Source organism: Notechis scutatus, chromosome 1 (genome assembly GCF_049901735.1).
Source record: "Notechis scutatus isolate UNSWTSFEM ecotype Mainland chromosome 1, rNotScu1.2, whole genome shotgun sequence".
In the NCBI taxonomy this organism is placed as follows: domain Eukaryota; kingdom Metazoa; phylum Chordata; class Lepidosauria; order Squamata; family Elapidae; genus Notechis; species Notechis scutatus.
This window is the reverse complement of record NC_142009.1, coordinates 234,970,231-234,989,182: the sequence shown is the minus strand read 5'-3', so window position 1 is coordinate 234,989,182 and position 18,952 is coordinate 234,970,231. Positions and strand designations below refer to the sequence as shown.

General features: G+C 35.4%; 1 protein-coding gene across 1 annotated transcript in view; it reads left to right on the top strand.

The window, feature by feature from the left end:
• Positions 1-18,952, top strand: part of LRP5 (LDL receptor related protein 5) — a 124,395-nt gene that overhangs the window by 49,789 nt on the left and 55,654 nt on the right. The window contains exons 3-5 of the mRNA XM_026668180.2: positions 5,739-5,936; positions 7,235-7,431; positions 9,773-9,904. Coding sequence (XP_026523965.1) covers positions 5,739-5,936; positions 7,235-7,431; positions 9,773-9,904 — 527 coding nt within the window. The remainder of the gene's footprint in view (positions 1-5,738; positions 5,937-7,234; positions 7,432-9,772; positions 9,905-18,952) is intronic.

Below are 18,952 nucleotides of genomic sequence, written 5' to 3'. Positions count from 1 at the left end.
AGGTAAAATATGTATTTGGTACTTTCCCTTCTTTTTTCACCTCAGTTATCACATGATGTTTTGTTTTAGAATTCTAAACCTGCAAGCAGGGCTTAATGATTCCCCCACCCCCCCCATGCATGCATATTAAATGCATATTACATTCTTTATATTGATAACTGTGATGGTTTTATATTTTCTCTGATATACTTGTCTTTCCCAGAATCCTCAATTTAAATGCAAATAAGCTTTGAGCCCACAAAGAACACAGTTACTTAGCTCTGGTATGTAGTAACAATGCTGACTTGTATAGCCCTAATTGTCCCAAGATTCTGAGACTCAAAATATAATCTTGGGCCAAGGTAATTGACAGGTTTTCATTAGGCATCTTTAATGCTATTTTTTAAATGTTTCATAGGTCTAGAAAGGATAGGTGTGAGCTGCTATATGGAAAATAGAATTTTGGAGTCTTTGCAAAGACATGTGTAAGATATTAAGTTACATGGAAGTTGATTGGTTTAGTTGACAAACTTTATAGAACTTAAAAAAACTTAATAGTTCTGCAAAATGCTGGACCATTCACAAAAAAGAAGGCCCTGATTCTAGGTTTATAATGTATGGTAAAGCAGTGTCTTTCTATTTTTTTTGCTATTTAAAAAGACCTATACAGCTTAAATTTGTTATTTAAAAAGATCTAGACAATTTATGTGCTAGGCTGAAATGAATAAAGTGGAATTTAAGTGGCAGAAATATAAAACCTGTAATTGGATAGGAAAATGGGGCAGTATAAGATGGGAAAGTACATGATGTGGGAGACAAGAGACTTGTCTTAGTAGCAGTGCATGTGAAAGGGATTTGGGAATCTTTGTTGATCCCAAATTAAATATGAACCAGCAGTGTGATGTAGGAATGTGTTATTTTTGAATGTATTAGCAGGATTAAAGATTCTAGAACACAGAGAATAATAAATCTAATCTAGCCTGCATTGGTCAATTCCTACTTGAAATACTCAAATCTAATTCTAAACATCCTGACTGAAAAGTGCAGTCACAAAAAGGAGCAAGTTCAACAAAAAAGTTAACATTAAGTGGTGATGGGTTAATCTGAGATAAAGATCCAGCTTGGTCTAGTGCAGGGATGCATTACGGGCTGGCCACGCCCCACCCTGTTTAGTGAAGGAGAAAAAAAGTCCCAATATGTCACGTGATGCCAATATGTCACGTGACACCGACATTATGATGTGAGTTTGACACCCCTGGTCTAGCGGTTAAGGCACTAGATTAGAAAGCAGGAGACCTCGAGTTTTAGTCTTGCCTTGGCTATGAAAGTTTGGGCCAGTCATTTTCTCTCAGCCTAACTTACCTCACAGGATTGTTGTGAGGAAAATAGGAGGAAGAAGGTGTGTTCCATAGGTATGCTGCCTTGGGTTATTTGTAAAAAAAAGTATAAAGCGGGATATACCTTTTAAAAAATAAAAAATAAAATTCTAGTATTTGTGTGTTTGAGGATGTGGTACTGTGGGAGATATTCTGGTTCTTTTATGTGTATCCTATATCCTGTTATTAAATTTTGAGCAGTTCATCTAAATATTTATACTAGTAAAAAGCAGTGGCATGCTTTTATTCTAACAATTGGTTTTATTGAGTATTAAGGCTTTGGTTGTTTGAGATATTATGAAGCAAGAATGCCACCTTGTCATACTTTCCCTGCTCCCCTAATCTAACAAATTTCTCTGTCTGTTTTATGGAAGTAGATTAATGAGGTATGCAGAATATTTACATGTGTCTTTGATAATAGTAAAAGCTAGTTCTTTAACTTACTTTCTAATTTTTTTTCATCTTTGAATGGATCTATTGTCATTTAGCTTACTGTCTTTTGATTTGCATACATTTTCTGTATTTAAGTGTTTAATGGGGCAAAATTTAGCAAAAGTTCCAGAGGATGTACAATGTATGGGAAGCCCTAATCACATTTGAAAAGTCGATCATTTTGTGTTACTTTCAGGCAATATTTGAATGTATTTTTTTTTTAAGAAAATCCATTTATAATGGTAGTTGGTTGTGTATTTACTCTCCAATCCTGTTGTGGAACTTGTTTGTTGCTTTTCTTGGTGGGGGAAGGAGAAGAGGAATAATAGTGGCTTGAGGTCTGTCCTTGTGGAATTAACTCTTTAACAGCTGCATTCCTTGTCTGTCTTTGTGGCATCCATCCCACCCCCTTTTTTTCTTTTCACAGTTCACTCCTACCTTGGTTGTAAAAGGCCCCTTAGGGTTTTTTTGCACAATTTGAAATTGAGGATATGCAAGTCTTTTTAAGTAGCTTACTTTTCTGAACTTGCTCCAGAGGCTTTCTGACTCATTTTTAATAAAATAAAAGGTTACTTTAGCAAGTTTGGTATATAGTTTCTTTAGCATTTGCTAGCATTACCTCTCAGTGTATTCCTTGTGATTGTATTTCCATTATAAAACAATACTGTTTTCATTTGGAATCTTTCAATTTTCCTGGAAAATTTGAATTATAGTGGCTGCAAAGTTTGTATAGGTTATTTTGTATTACAGTTTGTTTTTTCCCGGGGCAAAGTTTCATCTTAACTATGAATACTTCAGTATGTTTATCCAACATCCTATTTTTTTAAATTGATGGCATCTTAATCTAGTTTGGTCATAATTATATTTAATAAATTAGGCATTTATTTTATAAGTAATTTTATTTGAAAATTACATACTCCTGGTAAAGTTGGGCTTTTGGAATGTTTTTTTTCTCTCTTGGTCAATTGTGTCTGATTCTCAGAAACTGCCTGGATAATACTCTGCAGTTTTCTTGGCAAGGTTTTTCAGAAGTGGTTTGCACAAGAAAATTGTTAATACTGTATTTCAGTACTGTAATTATAAATCTGAACATGGCATACATAATTAAAACATTATTAAATATGCGGTAATAGGGAATGATTGGACCTATGCTTAAGAGATATCGCAGTTGAGGAAATTTGTAGCTTGTATGGTCATATATTCCACTCAAAAAGTTACCTCTGGATTCTTTGTACTGTACTGTAAATTTAATCAACCACAATCAGTGAATTAGCCACACATTCCAGTTTGAACACCACATTGATTGGATTTGCAGAGTAAACTACGGTAAATCAGAACCAAATTAAACCACACAATGACTTAATACATTATCTGACTAAGCTCTTGAATTATGGCAAGAAGATATACTAATCCTGCTATTCTTTTGTCTGCTTAATCTAAAGTACATCAACTATAGAAGTAAACAATTTGGCCTCTCAATATGCTTGATTACAATTCCCATTGGTATGTATGTATTTAAATATTTAGGAGCAATTGCTATAGTTGACATCAGTGTAAGAAATGTGCTGAAGACCATCTTTGAAAAATTGCAAATTAATACAGCTTTCTTTATCTTTAGTAAAACATCTGCTCTTGGTTTTCTAATATCTTATTTTTGTTTCAAACTTCAAACTTTTTTGTTCCTTAATTTAGTTCATGGTAAAAGATAACCTTTTCTTTTTTTTCATTTGTATAAAAGAAGTAGGATTAGGCAAATCATATTCCACAAACAAAATCATGTTGGGAATTTAGGTATACATCTTTAAAAGATTATTATGATATTTTTCAACTAACTCTATTCATAGCATAATAACCACAAATTATGCTGAATTGGCAGAGAGTATTAAAATCTAAAGCCATTAGAGCAATAACATTCTTCCCGGATATTGTAAAATTTATATATAGTTACAAATATATATAATATATATAAAATGAATATATGAAATGGGATATTAGAAAAGTCAGGATATTATCTGGTTAAACATTTAATAGGGAATCCATCTCTGCTGAATATATTTTTTGAAGAATTGGTTACAAATTTCAGCTGAATCAAGTTGCATCGTTCCTTCTTAATTTTATTAGATTTCAGCAATGAAACCCTTTAGCATGGGGTGACAAACTGGATTTCTTTGGGGACCAAATCAGCATTGCATTTCTCCTCCATGGGCCGGCTTGTGGGGAGATGGGACGGACACCTCCTGCAGTACCCTGCCAGCCAAAATGGGGCATGGGGGTGCGTGTGGCCCCCCGTGTCCCATTTTGGCCAGCAGAGTGCTGCAGGAGGCTGCACAGACAGAAAACAGGCCATGGGAGGGGCGTGTGTGGCTCGCTGTGCCCCATTTAGGCTGTCAGAGGCACTGCTGACCAGTCCTTTCCTATTTCCAGGCTGACCCTATGGGCCAGATTTAAGCACCCTTGAGTTTGCACCCCTGCTTTAGCAGTATTTGAAGAATGGTATATGCACATTGTTTAAATTCAGGGAACTCTCTTTAGTTCTGTAATACACTTCTGTACTTGGTAGCATTGGCATTGAAAGGAAGGTGAAAAATGTCCCAGAAGAAGTAATAAAATAATATGGGAAGAGGAAATAGAAGCTGAGACAGTGAGTTGAATTGAAATTCTTTATGATATAAAATGGATTTAAATCTACTTTAGAAAATTAGAATTAGAATAACAGAATTGGACGGGACCTTGGGGGTCTTCTAATCCAACCCCTGCTCAGGCAGGGAACCCTATACCATTTCAAACAATGGTTGTCCAATTTCTTCTTAAAAACTTCCAGTGGTGGAGCACACAACCTCTAGAGGCAAGTTGTTCCACTGATTAATTGTTTTAACTGTCAGGAAATGTCTCCTTAGTTCTAGGTTGCTTATCTCCTTAACTAGTTTCCATCCATTGCTTCTTAGAAGTCCTGCCCTCACACCAAGCCCTGACACCAAGAAGTTATCTAAGTAATATTCGGTTTCCTTGATTTTCTGATTAATAGCCACACATTCATAGTCAATATGAATATAATAACAGCAGTTTTGTCATATGGTTTGGTTGCCAGTCATTTTCTAACCTTCTGAGAGTACTCCATTAACCTTTAAGCCTACAGTGCCCTAAATAGTTTATCTTAAAAGAGCATGTCCTTCCATTTCTATTTCTCCAAATACCAGGGCCAACTTCTGAAGCTCTTCTCAATTTATCACTGCCAAAGAAAAGAAGTACATGACTACAAAGACAGGGTGGTGTTGGCATCCTGCTTGAGAACCACGTTGACTTTAAGGCATGGTTTCGGTTAACTGATTTTAGTCCTTTCTAAATCTTTGTGTTACTAAAATTTTCTTTTAGCTGTATGTGTCAGTGTTTTCAGCCAATTATTTATTTTGTTATATGCCGTTTTTTTATCATTGTTGTGTTTCATTTTATTTATCTCTTTATTGTTGGCAAAAACCTGAGTAAGTCATTAATTCAAATGTTGATAAATTACTTCTACTCAGATGCAATAGTAGAATCATTTTTTTAAAAAAATGGCACTTCTTATTTTAATTTGCTGAAAACAGTTACTGTAGCTAAAAAGTTGTACAGGGTATATGTAAATTTTTTATTGGCAGATTGTAATAGAGCCCAAGGGGCTCATACCAGTTGAGATAAAGAGTCCTTGTTCAGTAAGTGATGAAAAGACTTATATATTAATTTGAACTGTATAGGAAACAACAGACTTTATATTTTTAGAGATAGTTAACTAAGGTGAGAAAACTTCAAAAAAAAATAACAAAAGATATGTTTTGCTTTTAAACAAATGTTTGATATCTGTGGAATCAGACACACAAACTTGATTTCAAGGAAATTCACAAAATTTCCTTGATTTCAGGAATGTTTCTATTCTGTTATTGTAATTGTATTTGGATTTTTAAAAATTATTTCTAGATACATGTATTGGACAGATTGGGGCGAAACACCTCGAATAGAGCGTGCTGGAATGGACAGCAGTTTTCGAAAAATAATCGTGGATTCTGACATTTATTGGCCCAATGGACTCACCATAGATCTCAGTGAACAAAAGCTTTACTGGGCTGATGCAAAGCTGAGCTTCATTCACAGAGCAAATCTGGACGGCTCTTTCAGGTAGGGGTGGTGTGTATGTGCATATATGAATGCATGTAACCTTCTGCAAATACATTGAATATTGCTTAGCTGTTTTCTGTTTAAACTTATCTGGTGCTAATGTATTTTCTGGAAACTATGACAACAAAGGTTATCAACCTTGCATCACCAGTTGCCCTTGAATATTTTGATAACTGTCTGGCAGATCATTATTTGTTCCTTTTTCTTTTTACATGTTTCCATCTCTCCTTTATTGTTCTTTGCTGCTAATTCATGCTTTCTCATGCCTCCCTTTTCACCCCATGGTGATAACTCATTCTCCATGTACATGGTAACATTGAATTTTCTGTGTTGTTCAAAAGCACCTATGAATCAAGTATGTATGTCAATGGTTGTGACCTTCCATACATAGAAGAAATGGAGTCACATAAATACATACTTTGCATAGCTGGTATATACAAGATGAGGGAGAGAAAGTACTATCTGCTTGTCCTTTCTTTGTCTGCAGAATTATATTAGATTCTGAATGATTAAAAAACGAACTCAGTTTTACTCCCCATAACTGCTGTCTTTGAAGGGTTACATTACAGCCCAGATTCAAGAAATACAAATAAGTACTGTTGGAACATACATATCTCCTGCTATGACAAAGTTGTTCTAGCAATAGCAAAGTTAGTTTTCAGAATGTTAATCAAAGTTCCTTATGTGTATTGTTATCATTTAAGATAAAATATTCCAGCAATCTCATTTTTTTCTCCTCTTCCTCTTCACTCATGGCTGGACATTGTGCAATACATATTTGTGTTTTGTGCACAACATAATTCCGTAGCTTTTTGTATCTTATTATAGATGTTTAAAATTATTTTGGAGTGGTAATGGAAAATATGAATATGATATTTTAATGCCCAAAAGACCTTTAGTTTTAATAGTGCTAAATAAATTAAACTTCAAAGAAATTATGTACACTACAAATATTGCTATTGTGAATGGTAAATTAAAATTGCTGGAATTTTAGACTCCTGTGTGAGGAACCTCCATTTTGAAAAGTCAGAACAACATAGTAATTTAAATAATTTTTCAGAACAATGTATATTATGGTAATTGTGGTTCCAGTTTGCAGCCATGGTATTTTTTGAAATGATTCAGAAGAAAGTGTTTTGACCAGTTATGTGCAAGGCCCATTCCACATAAATTGAATTGCTGCTGTTTATGAAAGCCACTGTTATTTTATTTAAATTTTGACATCTTGTCTTTCCATATTAATTTGTGAAGTAGTTTTTGTAATCACTTTGGAAAATATTCTTTCTTCTACAAACCAGGCAAAAAGTGGTGGAAGGTAGTCTGACTCATCCATTTGCCCTGACGTTGGCTGGAGACACTCTGTACTGGACAGATTGGCAGACGCGTTCCATTCATGCCTGCAACAAGAAAGCTGGAGAGAATAAGAGAGAAATAATAAATTCTCTTTATTCACCAATGGACATCCAAGTTTTGAGCCCTGAAAGACAGCCATATTGTATGTTTGCTGTTTGTTTCTTTTTCTCTCACATTGGGGATAAGTGGGATTTTAAATCTAACACCCATGAAGAAAATACAAATTATTATTTATGCAACGTAGGCCCCTGCACTACTATAATTATTAATAAGCCTGGTATGCTAGGCTGTTATTTGATTGTGATAGAAGGTTTAGTCCTAAATGCCATGGCGTAGGTTCTTAACTTGATTGCTGTTTAATAAAGTTTGTTATCATATTTATATAAGAAGTTGATTGCAGAAAAGAATCTCAAACTGTTTCAAAAGAAAGAAAATCTCAGGGTCTCATCCTGTAGATTTTTCACCGGTGTTTCAGTGGAAGTTTGCAAGACAGAATTTATCTGATTGTCAATGATGTGGCTGTTGCTGTAATATTAAAGAAACTCAACCAGCTAGAGCATAATAACTGAATAAAAGTGCCAAGAAAGGAGACTTGGGATTCACATTCTGTGGACTCTGTAAGTTACTCTCATTAATATAACAGCTAATTCCCACTTTGATGCCACAGATCTCTGAACAATGTATCAGACTGAACAGTTGAACACTTTCCAAGACTTAAATGAGATCATCATTAATTGGTTGTGCATATCATTCATAGCGCAATGCAAATTTGGTTAAAAAAGCAGGCCATAGCAATGCAAATTCTTTGCTGATATACCTTTCCCCCCTACTTATTGAAACAGGATTTCATTCAGAAATGTTAAAATTCAGAATTTCTCAGGCGCATGTATATATATTAAATATTTTAAATCAGTGGTTTTAAGGACTTATTTTTCATTAGTATCTTGTTAATAGTATATATTTTGTCATAATATTTTGTAATACTGTTAGAAAAATGTTAACGATACTTTGCAGTAAAAAAAATAACTTTACTGTGAGTGACTTGGAGGGAGGAGTGGCAGAGGGGAAGATACCTCATTATTTCTCATGGATGAAGCCTTTAATCAACAGGGAAAATCTGTGGAAAAAAATTGAAAACCAAGATAGTATGCTTTGATTGAATTCTTTAGCCACAAGATTCCCAAAGAAATTGTGTCTTGTGCATACTAAATATTGGAAACATAATGTAACGTAACACATAGTTCTATCCTAAAGTTGAGTACTATCTCATTTAAGAGAGCATTGAGGCCTAAGTCTACTATTGAAAACCTCGGAGGAGGTTCAGCTTATTCTGACGAGCTGTAGCTATACTAAGAAAAAGGATAGATGTTTTGTAAATATTCATGGAGAAGAGAGAGGCAGTTAAGAGCTGCTTTAGCTGAGAAACAGGTGCAAAGCTTCAGTAGATGTCATTGGGTATGTGCCCTGATAGAGTTTGTCCTTGCGTTCCAGATGAGGCAATGCGATGCTCTCGGAATTCCTAACATTTCTCTCAGCTGAGAGCACGTCCCACCCCTGGGTCACAATATTTCTGGACAGTAGTGAGGAAAGCCTCGTACACTGGGAAATACTATGTGCTAGAAATAGTTCAGATAATACTGTCTCTTGATTCGACTGGATTTGAATGCCATAGCTCCAAGTGTTTGTACCATATTAACTGATTGTGGATCATACACAGGGATATCATCTTAACACTGGTGCTTTTGAATGATTTCACACACACACACACACACACACACACACACACACCACTTTAAATTGTCACGCTCTCCTTTTGATGCCATAATCAAAACAGATTACATATTGGGATGAGGAAGAACAAATCAAACAGAACACCCAGATCTTAAATTTTTAGGTTTGACTGTGAGATAGATACGTGATTTTGTATGCTTTCCAAAGTACACTAGCTATAATAAACATAAATAATAACTAGAAATATTTAGGCTATGTATAGCCAACATAATTGACTGGGACACAGCTGAATGTAGAAAATACTAAGAAGTTGTTACAATTGTTGCAGGGTGAGATATACAGAAAAGTATGAACTGATGAAACAAATAACAATTGTTCATGTTCAACCTGCGCTGTAACTATAACAGCAGTCCAAATAGAAATAAACACACAGCATCCAGTTGTCCCTTAACAGTTTTTTATGAAACTATCAAACTCTATTGAACCCCCAACAGCTTTGTAGCAGTTTGAGATACTGTAGTGTGAAAAGGTACTTTTTTCAGGACAGTTTTATGTTTATTGATACTTCCCTAAGGTCATATGGAGTCACATTAAATGTCTGTCTTGTAGTCAATTATCTTTTAGTGCCTGACTGAATTTATGAGGAAACATAAAGTGTAATTATCATCTTTAGGGATCTAGGTTTCCTTTTGATGGTATCAGAATGTGTTTAAAAATGTGCATGATTTCCTTTTCTTCTCTTATTTTTCAAGTTCACACACCCTGTGAGGAAAATAACGGTGGTTGTTCACATTTGTGCCTGTTGTCCCCAAAGGAACCCTTTTATAGTTGTACCTGTCCTACTGGAGTCCAACTACAAGAAGACGGAAAAACCTGCAAAGCAGGTAAGGAAGACTTCACCTTACCACTGCTTGCTTTAATGAGCCACAACTCGATCGTTAGCTGTCCTTCAGCTTTCAGCTTTGTTTCACAAATCCACAAAAGTTGTAAATGTGAGAATTGATCATAAAACTATTTTTACATCACTTTCAAAAATGCAACAGTTTCGGTTACCCTGAGGTAAGATGGGCAGCCAATACATTTTATAGATCAATAAAATAAATAAATAGTTGTTAAACGAGAACCATCTGTGGTGTCTGTTCTCTAGTTTTTTCTTCTCTTCTCCTGAATCCCCCAACCAGTCCCCTGAACGCTTCTTATTTTATAGGTTATTTGTCTATTTATTATAAATTCATTTCCTTTAGAGGCACTCAAGACTGTAAGAAGATGCCTCAATGTCAATTAAGTCAGGTTCAGTTTAAAGTACAAAGCTCCATACTAAAGCATACATAAACATGCAAGGGATAACAGAACTTGTATCTTCTGGGAAGATATTTTTAGCTTTGTAATGGCTGCTCCTGTAATTTGCCAGTGGATGGGTAACCATTTCAGATACCTATCTTAAAATATTAATTTATGACTCTTCATTCTAACTATTACACCACTACAGCTCTTTTATAAACCTAGATTTCTTATAATCATGGCATGTCTGAACCTAGAACAGTGGTAGTCAACCTGGTCCCTACTACTACTAGTGGGCGTTCCAGCTTTCATGGTGGATGGTAGGGGTTTTGTCCCCTACTTTATAAATCACCATTACTGTGGAACTGGTGGGTGGTTAGAGAAAATTTTACTACTAACAGAGATACAAAAGTGGGCGGTAGGTATAAAAAGGTTGACTACCCCTGATCTAGAACCTGACATGTCCTGATATCTTTTGAGTGATTGTAGAATGGGGAACATTGGGAAGTCATCATATAAATCATGATTATTTTGCTCATCTGCAACACTGGTATACATAACAAATTATGGCTAAAGTGTATTCTGGGATAACAATATGAATGACCTCTGCCCAAAATAGTCTGAGATGGAAGTTACATATTCATCATCATATCAGGACTGATATATCTATATGTATGTATGTATGTATGCATTCATTCATTCAGATATATATGTATTCAGGTAGGGGTGTATGTGTGTGTTCAGATGTATACATCTATATCCATAAGAGAGAACTCAAATACTTCAGAAAATTCTGAAGGAAGACATTCGTATTAGATGATATTATGATTTTATTTCAATTAATCCATTTCAGATATGTTACTTTGTCTTCTGAAAAGAAAGATGGAAAATCGTGGCAGAAAATATATAATTACTAAAAAATAAAATATGTACTTTTATTGAAGGCCATTTGATTATATAAAATAAATTTTAAGTAAATTGTTAGTAATATTTTGTTCGTTCAACATCATTATGCTGTGGAATCCAGCCATGAAACGTTTAATAACAATGAATCATATAGATGCATTTAGTCTAGAGGTCTTTGGGCAGCAAATGATGGTGGCCACCACATTCCCCCCCCCCCTTTTTTTGCCTCTTCATCACCACTTGTTGCTCTTGTTTCATGTGTATGTGGACAATGCTGGAAATTGAATTTGTATCTGGAAGAAAGCAAGGCCAGTTTTTCCCCCCATTATTCTGTCTTCTGTCTGCTGCAGTTGTGTTATTGATGTGCTTTTTAAGGTATTGAAAGAACAGGGTTTTTTCCCCCTCCCCTTTAAAAAAACCCCTCTTTTCACAGCTTTAGAAACCCTTGATGAATGAATGCTCAGAACAAGCCTTTCAGAAGACTCATATTGACCTTGTGTTTCTGGCAATGGGAAATAGCCCCAGTGGGCATTTAGTACTTTGGCTAAGGGCACAGAAATGAGTGACTGTTTATGTGGTATTTGCACCTTTCTATTGTTGAGCTAGACATTCTTTCAGCCCTTTTCATCAAGAGGGTAGAAAGTGGGATGGGAACAGGAAGTCTGGTTTTGCATAAGAATATGTAGCTTTTTGGTTCACTTTTATGGATTATTTCTTTCCCAAGCTCTGCATCTTTTGTGGGTTCTCTGCCTTATGCCAACATCCATGTGCTTTGACTCCCAGTCCTATTAATTAACTCATTGGTGGCCAAGGACTTTTAATATATTACTCAGGAGGAATTTAACTTGCAATAGTATATCCACTTTTTGTGATTTCCTCAGGAATTGTGTTCTTCAGATTAAATACTTTGCATGCTATAGAGAATGTCTAACTTGTTCCTTAAATAATTTTGGGTGCATTTAGACAGAAACAAGCTCATTAGTGACCATAATGTGCCTTTAAAAAATTTTTAAATGCAGAGCTACTGGTTTGATTTTGAGAGTATTACTTTCTCTTTAAACCCATTTCTCCTGATTTTAAATTCTCCATCAAAGTTTTTTTTTTAAATGTAGTGTATTTTATTATGCCTGTTGTATAGAATAGAATCTATGTGATATTTTCTCCTATTAAATTGATATACTGCTATTCTTCCATTTTTTACTTCACTAATATGAATGTGTAACATATTATAAATTTATAAATATTATAATTTTATAAATGCCAATTACATAATAACATATAATTTTTGAGAACATACAATTCCTTTAGTGATAATAGAGAAAAAAGCTACGTATATATTAGTCATCTGTTAATTGTAAAATACAATATATGCAGTTATGAGGTGTAATATAACTTTTCCTAAAGAAAAAAGTTACCATTTTAACTGAGAGTTACATTGTGAATTAACCAGACTGTCCAGATGATTTGTTTTCTACCCCAAAATGTAATAGAAATAAAAATATGCATTAAGTGGTAAGGGACTCATACAGACACAAATATTAGTCAATGTATATATTTATGTGTTATATTTAGGTCATTCCACATAAACTGTCAGTTAGGTTGAATTTGCTTGTCTATAAATGAATATTGAGTAATTCGTTTATAAAATGCCTGCTTGTTTGTTCAACTAGATGGAACTATTTAACATTAGAGAATAGTTTTAAAATCCTATTTAAAATCTTCGCAAATTTTTTAAATATCCCTCAGTTATTATAAGGTTTTTAACTCTGGTAACAACTATCTAGGTTGTCTATTATAAATATGCATATGAAACTTTTCTGCAAGAGTTTCATGATGGGATCATAATATTTGGATTTTTCAAAGTGTGGAACAAAATTATTTCAACATTAAAAAATATTTTTTTAATGGCAATATTCCTTGGCATTCATTTTTTCTGATAAACACTATAGTGGCATATATAATGTAGTTGATTCTAGTGAAATAAAATTTTCTCCAGTGACCTTCTTTTTATAAGTTCCTATCTTTTTTCTGTGCAGAGCTGTGGATGAACAATTGGTGTAATATCAAATAATTTGTAAGTGATAGACTGTTCATTGTTTTGCATAGTTGGTTAGAATAACTAATGTTTTAATCCCCCCCACATTCTCATGATCAATAAAAATGTCTACTATTAGTGGTAGGCAATCATTCAGGTAAATCAGGCTAATGTATTTATTGGCTTTAAAAATGATTTGGTGTTGATACACTGGGTATGGTTCAGTATTGAAGAGGCGAATAGATAGCTTTACATTCATTGCTTTCTAAAGGTAGCAATGTTGTTTGCTAGTTTTAGGCTTTGCTAAACCTATTCCCCTTCCCAAGGCTCTGCCAGTACAATAGTGCTTGTAAGAAGTTAGTCCTCTTTGTTGGGAGTGGGAAGGGGAAGAGAAGAAGGGAAAGGAATATCGACAGTAGACCATTGTTATAGTCTGATTAATAGAAGTACTACTGAGAAAGGAATAATGCTGCATTTTCTGCATTAGCAAAAGCAAAATGCTGTCTACATTTGTTACTATATTATAGGTGCCTTGTCACAAATCAAACTTAGAGAGAGCCAAAGGGAAAATGACAAACAGCTCTTGTGGAGCTGGTCTGCTTTGCTGCTGTCAGTTCTGATTGGAGATAATTTTGCCAATAGACTGCAGCTGCCATTTCCAGAGCAGAAAGATGGTTTTTTAATCACAGGAGTGCAAAGCAATGATCTTGAAAGGCAGTATACTAGTATAGCAATTTAAAACTCACAGATGAAAGCAAATCCTACCTTGGTTATAAAGCTTGACACAGAGAGACATGCACATAGTACCATCCTCCCTCACCATCTCATTCTGCTTTCTGCCTGGTTTTTCATTAACTACAAAAACAGAATATAACATTCAGTGGCTGAGGATAAATAGACCAACATTTATGCATTGTGGCTAGATTTCCTTTCAAATCCAGTTAGCCTTGGCAGGTGTTTCTAAATGCTTATTAAAAGGCATATGCTTCTATGGATATTAGTATTGTCAAAAGATATGTAAAGCTTTGGGGAATGGAAAAAGAAAACAAGGCAATTTAATAATATTAGTTAAAGAGAATAAAGGATTGTACTACTAAAAATTATTTTATGATTAAAAGAAATTGGGTTTGTTACTCTTTCCCTTTTAAAAAGTAATTAAATTATGCAATTTTTCTTGCTTGTTGAATGAGTCGTCATATTTATTCCTTTCCCTCCCCTCTTTTTGGACAAATAGCTCCTGGCTGATGTAGACATATTTTTTTTAAAAGCCAGTAAGAATATATGTGCTGCCTTAAATAGTGCTTTGGATTCCATTGCTGGCCAAGAAAGGAATTTTCCAGGACCAAGTAAGATTGGCTGATGAATCTCAACTTCAGGAGATTTATTATTTTTTCCTTTTGAATGCCATCTGAGGAATGGCTGCTTGTACTGCTTGTAGAATATGATCCAAAACTGGATGCAGTATTTCAAATGTGTCTTACCAAGGTCTTATAAATCAGTACTGATACTTCACATGATCTTGATTCTATCCCTTTATTAATGCAACCTAGGATTGCATTGGCTTTTTTGGCTGCTGCCACACACTGCTGGCTCATATTTAAGTGATTATCCACCAGGACTCTGGTAGAATTGCAAAGTTTCTCATACTCCCCACAAAAGATTGGGTGGGGGGGGAGAGAGCTGAACCAAAACACGTGGGGAAACGTTCCTAAAATGCCATGCTTTTTGTGCTTACTATAAGAATATCAAAATTCACCACTGGCTATGTATTTTACACCATACATATCAAACAAGTGTTTTCAAAACAATAGTATGGTTATACTATAGCCTTCATTAGTTACCAGACTGAGTATTAGTGGACTCATCCTATTTAACCAAACCTGTTAATAAATTTCAAAACTTCATTCTTTACAGCAGGGGATATTTCTAGCTGAGCGGGAACTCTGGGATCTGTAATGCCATCAAACATCTGGAGTCTGCCCTATTCACAGGCATTGGGGGGGATTGTACTCTGACCCTGAGCCAACAACTCCAGAATTCTGGAAGTTATAGTCCACAGGTCTTAAAGAGGTCATAGTTGCCCACACCTACTCTACGCAACTGAGATGCTAGAACTAAGGCTAACTATTCAAAGCTCAATGGCACAGTCAAATTCACTGCCTACAAAATTGCCCATAAATATTATTCCACATCATATACACACTTGAATTACTGCATCCAGTTTTGGTCATCACAACATAAATAGATGTTGAGACTCTGAAAAGAGTGCAGAGAAGACCAACAAAAATGATTAGTGGAATGGAGGCTAAAACATGAAGAATGGTTGCAGGATTTGGGTATGACTAGTCTAGTGAAAAGAAGCACTAGAGGTGACATGATAACAGTGTTTCAGTATTTGAGGGGCTGCCACAAAGAAGAGGGGGGTCAACCTATTTTCCAAAGCATCAGAAGGGAAGACATGAAACAATGAATGGGAATTAAAGTGGCCATAAAGTCTACACAGACAAATATCCAGGAATTGAGATTACTATCTAATACTGTGTGAATCTAGTCAATTGTGTTATATTCAGCAAACCATAATTTAGCAAGTTACAGCTTAGTATGATGGATGAATTAAGTGAAATAAGATTGTGCCCCACACCCAATTCAAATAAAACCAAATGTATGAATAGCAGCTATGCCAGCGCTTAATCACTTACAAATGGTGTAACAATACCTGCTGGCTCATAACAAGGCAAGGTCATCATTTAGATACCAATGGGCATAAATATAGAATCATGGAGTTAAAAGAAGAAGAAAGCCTATCTGAAGAGTTGACATGCTGCTTGTTTTCTCCTTTTTTATTTAATTTTTTTTTTTAACTCAGCAGTCCCCTAATGTTGGATATGTATTTAGTTGAGCCATTCTGGTACCCATAGTTAAATAAAGCATCGTCCGTCTGGTCCACTGAAAATTGCACACAGATATCCATATATTCTTGGATTCAGTGCTGGTAGTTGAAAAGTATTTTTCCTCCAAACTAGACTTTTGGCTTTTGGCGGGAGAGAGGGAGGAAGGAGTGATACTCTTTCCGCAAAACTTGTTTTTATGGTGAAACAATTTTTTCACTACTTCATTAGCTGCTCAGGACAGTTGTGTTTCTCCTTGTGAGGTCTCGATGTCTCTCTGTCATAGCAACAGTGGTGCTGTTGTTGGTTTGGTTGAGCCACCTGGACTTCACAAAGTTATAAGATTATACTCAACTTTAGAGAGCTTAGGTGGCCATGGCACAGCCGGGGGATATTTTAGGCAGTGCAGACAGCCCAGGGTCTGTAAAAGGAACTTGGCAGCCGTTATCTGGTATGTGGGCTATAAATTGCACATTCCTCCATTGCATTTTAGAGAGTATTGTACGCATTTCTTAACTAGCAATTAGGCTGTATTCTGACCCATGTTTTCTTAATTCAAAATCCACTCCTGGGTAATCCTGGGGCAAATGTATGGCCACAGGTTGGGCATTTCAATTTGTTGATGGTTGGAGCAAGTTCATCAGGTCTATTTGATACTTTTAAAATCTGTTCCCCCTCTTGCCAGTCCTCACCTCCTTGCTCTTGAGCAACCCATAGCCACGCTGGTTGGAAATTAAGAAAAACGAAGTAAATTTTGCACATTTGTAGGGTTTATGCGTGGGAAAGTTCTTTACAGTTTTGTTTGATAGCCCATGGGATTGTCAAGCTGAAGATGGGTAAGATCATTTTCTATGGAATTTTGCTGATTATCTTTTGATTTTTAAATTCCTGGGCAGATTTATTCATGTGATTTTATTTTTGTTTCCTAACCAGTTTTTAATTATTGTCAAGCTGCCATAGTGATCTCAGAGAATCAAAAGGCAATATTGTGGGTGGGGGTGCAAAGGAGAAGAAGCACCATAACAGAGAACTTCCCATTCCCAAGCACTGAAGCTGGTCGAAAAGTAGCATGGTCAATGCTATTGAAAGCTGCTGAGATGTCCAGGAAGGCCATAATGGTTGCACCATCCCCACTGTGAGCCTTCCAAAGTTTATCAACAAGTGTGGCCAATGCTTGTTTCAGTGTTATGCCCCAGCCTGAACCTAGACTGAAAGGGAGCCAAATAATCTGCTTCATCCAGGGGCCTTTGTAGCTGTGCATCTGCAATCCTTTCAATAGCCTTCTCTAAAAAGGGAAAGATTGGAGACCGAGCAAAAATTGCCTAATACTTGTTGGATACAAAGATGGCCCCTTGAGAAGTGGGCTCACCACTGCCTACTTCAGGGAGAGCGGTATCATCCTCTCCTGCAAAGAGTCATTAATCATTATTGTGCCCAATTATATTTCACCTCTTGAGGGGCCTTAACCAAACAGCAGGAGAATGGGGCCAAAACCCAGGTGGCCAAGCTCACGGCCCCAAGGACCCTGCCTACTTCCTCAAGAGCAACTGGTTCAAACTCCTCTCAGTTAACAAGGTTCAGACATGTTTTCATCACCTCCAAAGAATCTGCTCAGCCAGAATTCAGCTCCAAACAAAGTCGAGCAACTGTATTGGACAGATGCCAAGAGTATTCCTCTCAGTGACCCTGTAAGGGCTGCCCTGACTTCTTCTTACCAAGGAGGGACCTGGTCATCTGATTGATTTTTAACTATTTTTAGCTACTAGAAATCATAACAAAAACATGATAGGATGGGACATTAAAAATTGGACACCAGAGGGAACCAGAAGGAACTAAAGATTCAATTAAAGAATACTTAAACTTGACTTACTGATACGGAATGGAGCAAAATACTTTTAATATCAGATGGATTGAGGATATTTGTAAACAGTGGACCCAGAAGTTAAGTTTTAAAATGACTACAATTATAAATAGACTATATCTGAAAGATTTTATTGAAGAGGAACCAAACTGATTTGAAAGTGGATTTAAAAATAACAGACTACAAGAATGACACGGAAAAAGTGCTATACTAGATGTAGAAATAAAATGTCCTGATGTCTTAAGAAATAATAAAGTAAAAGAGTTATCTGGGCAACTTTCTGATACTAGATTTACAAAAGAGTGAGTCTTGCTAAAATTTTGAAGGATTTTGTGGGAAGGGACAATGAAAATGAAAAGAAATTTAGTTCTAGGGAATAAAAATAAAAAATGTTAAAAAGGAAGGAGTATAAAGTTGTTTTATTTGACCAAGGTTAAAATATATTTTATAGATATCCTTAATGGACTTTTGCCAACCCAGACCCAATGACAAGATTTGTTTATGGATAAGAGATGATAGGAAGAAGAGATAATTTGTTGTATTTTAGGAGAAGGTGGTAAATTACTAAAATATTTATATTCATTGTTATGAAGGGGTAAAGTCATTTATATATTTCTTTTTTTCCTTTGCTATATTATTTTTTCATTCCTAGTTTTCCCTTTTCTATGCTTTCTATTGTTATTTTTATTTTTTTTCACTTTGTATTAGTTTTTTCTTTTAATTGTCGTTGTCAGGCACTAAATGTGGCAGCCTCAAAGCTTCCAAGTAAAACTTGGCTTCCAAGGCTGACAGGAGTTTTTAGTAAAATTACTATAAAAATGTTGTAATGAAGCTGCAGTCTTTCCTAGAAACAATCTGGCAGGTAATCCCAGGAAAAGATATGCCTTCAAGATGCTACAGACAAGTACGATGTTGACAATCCTGTTTACAATCTTGAACCTTTCCAACTATCAATGGAAAC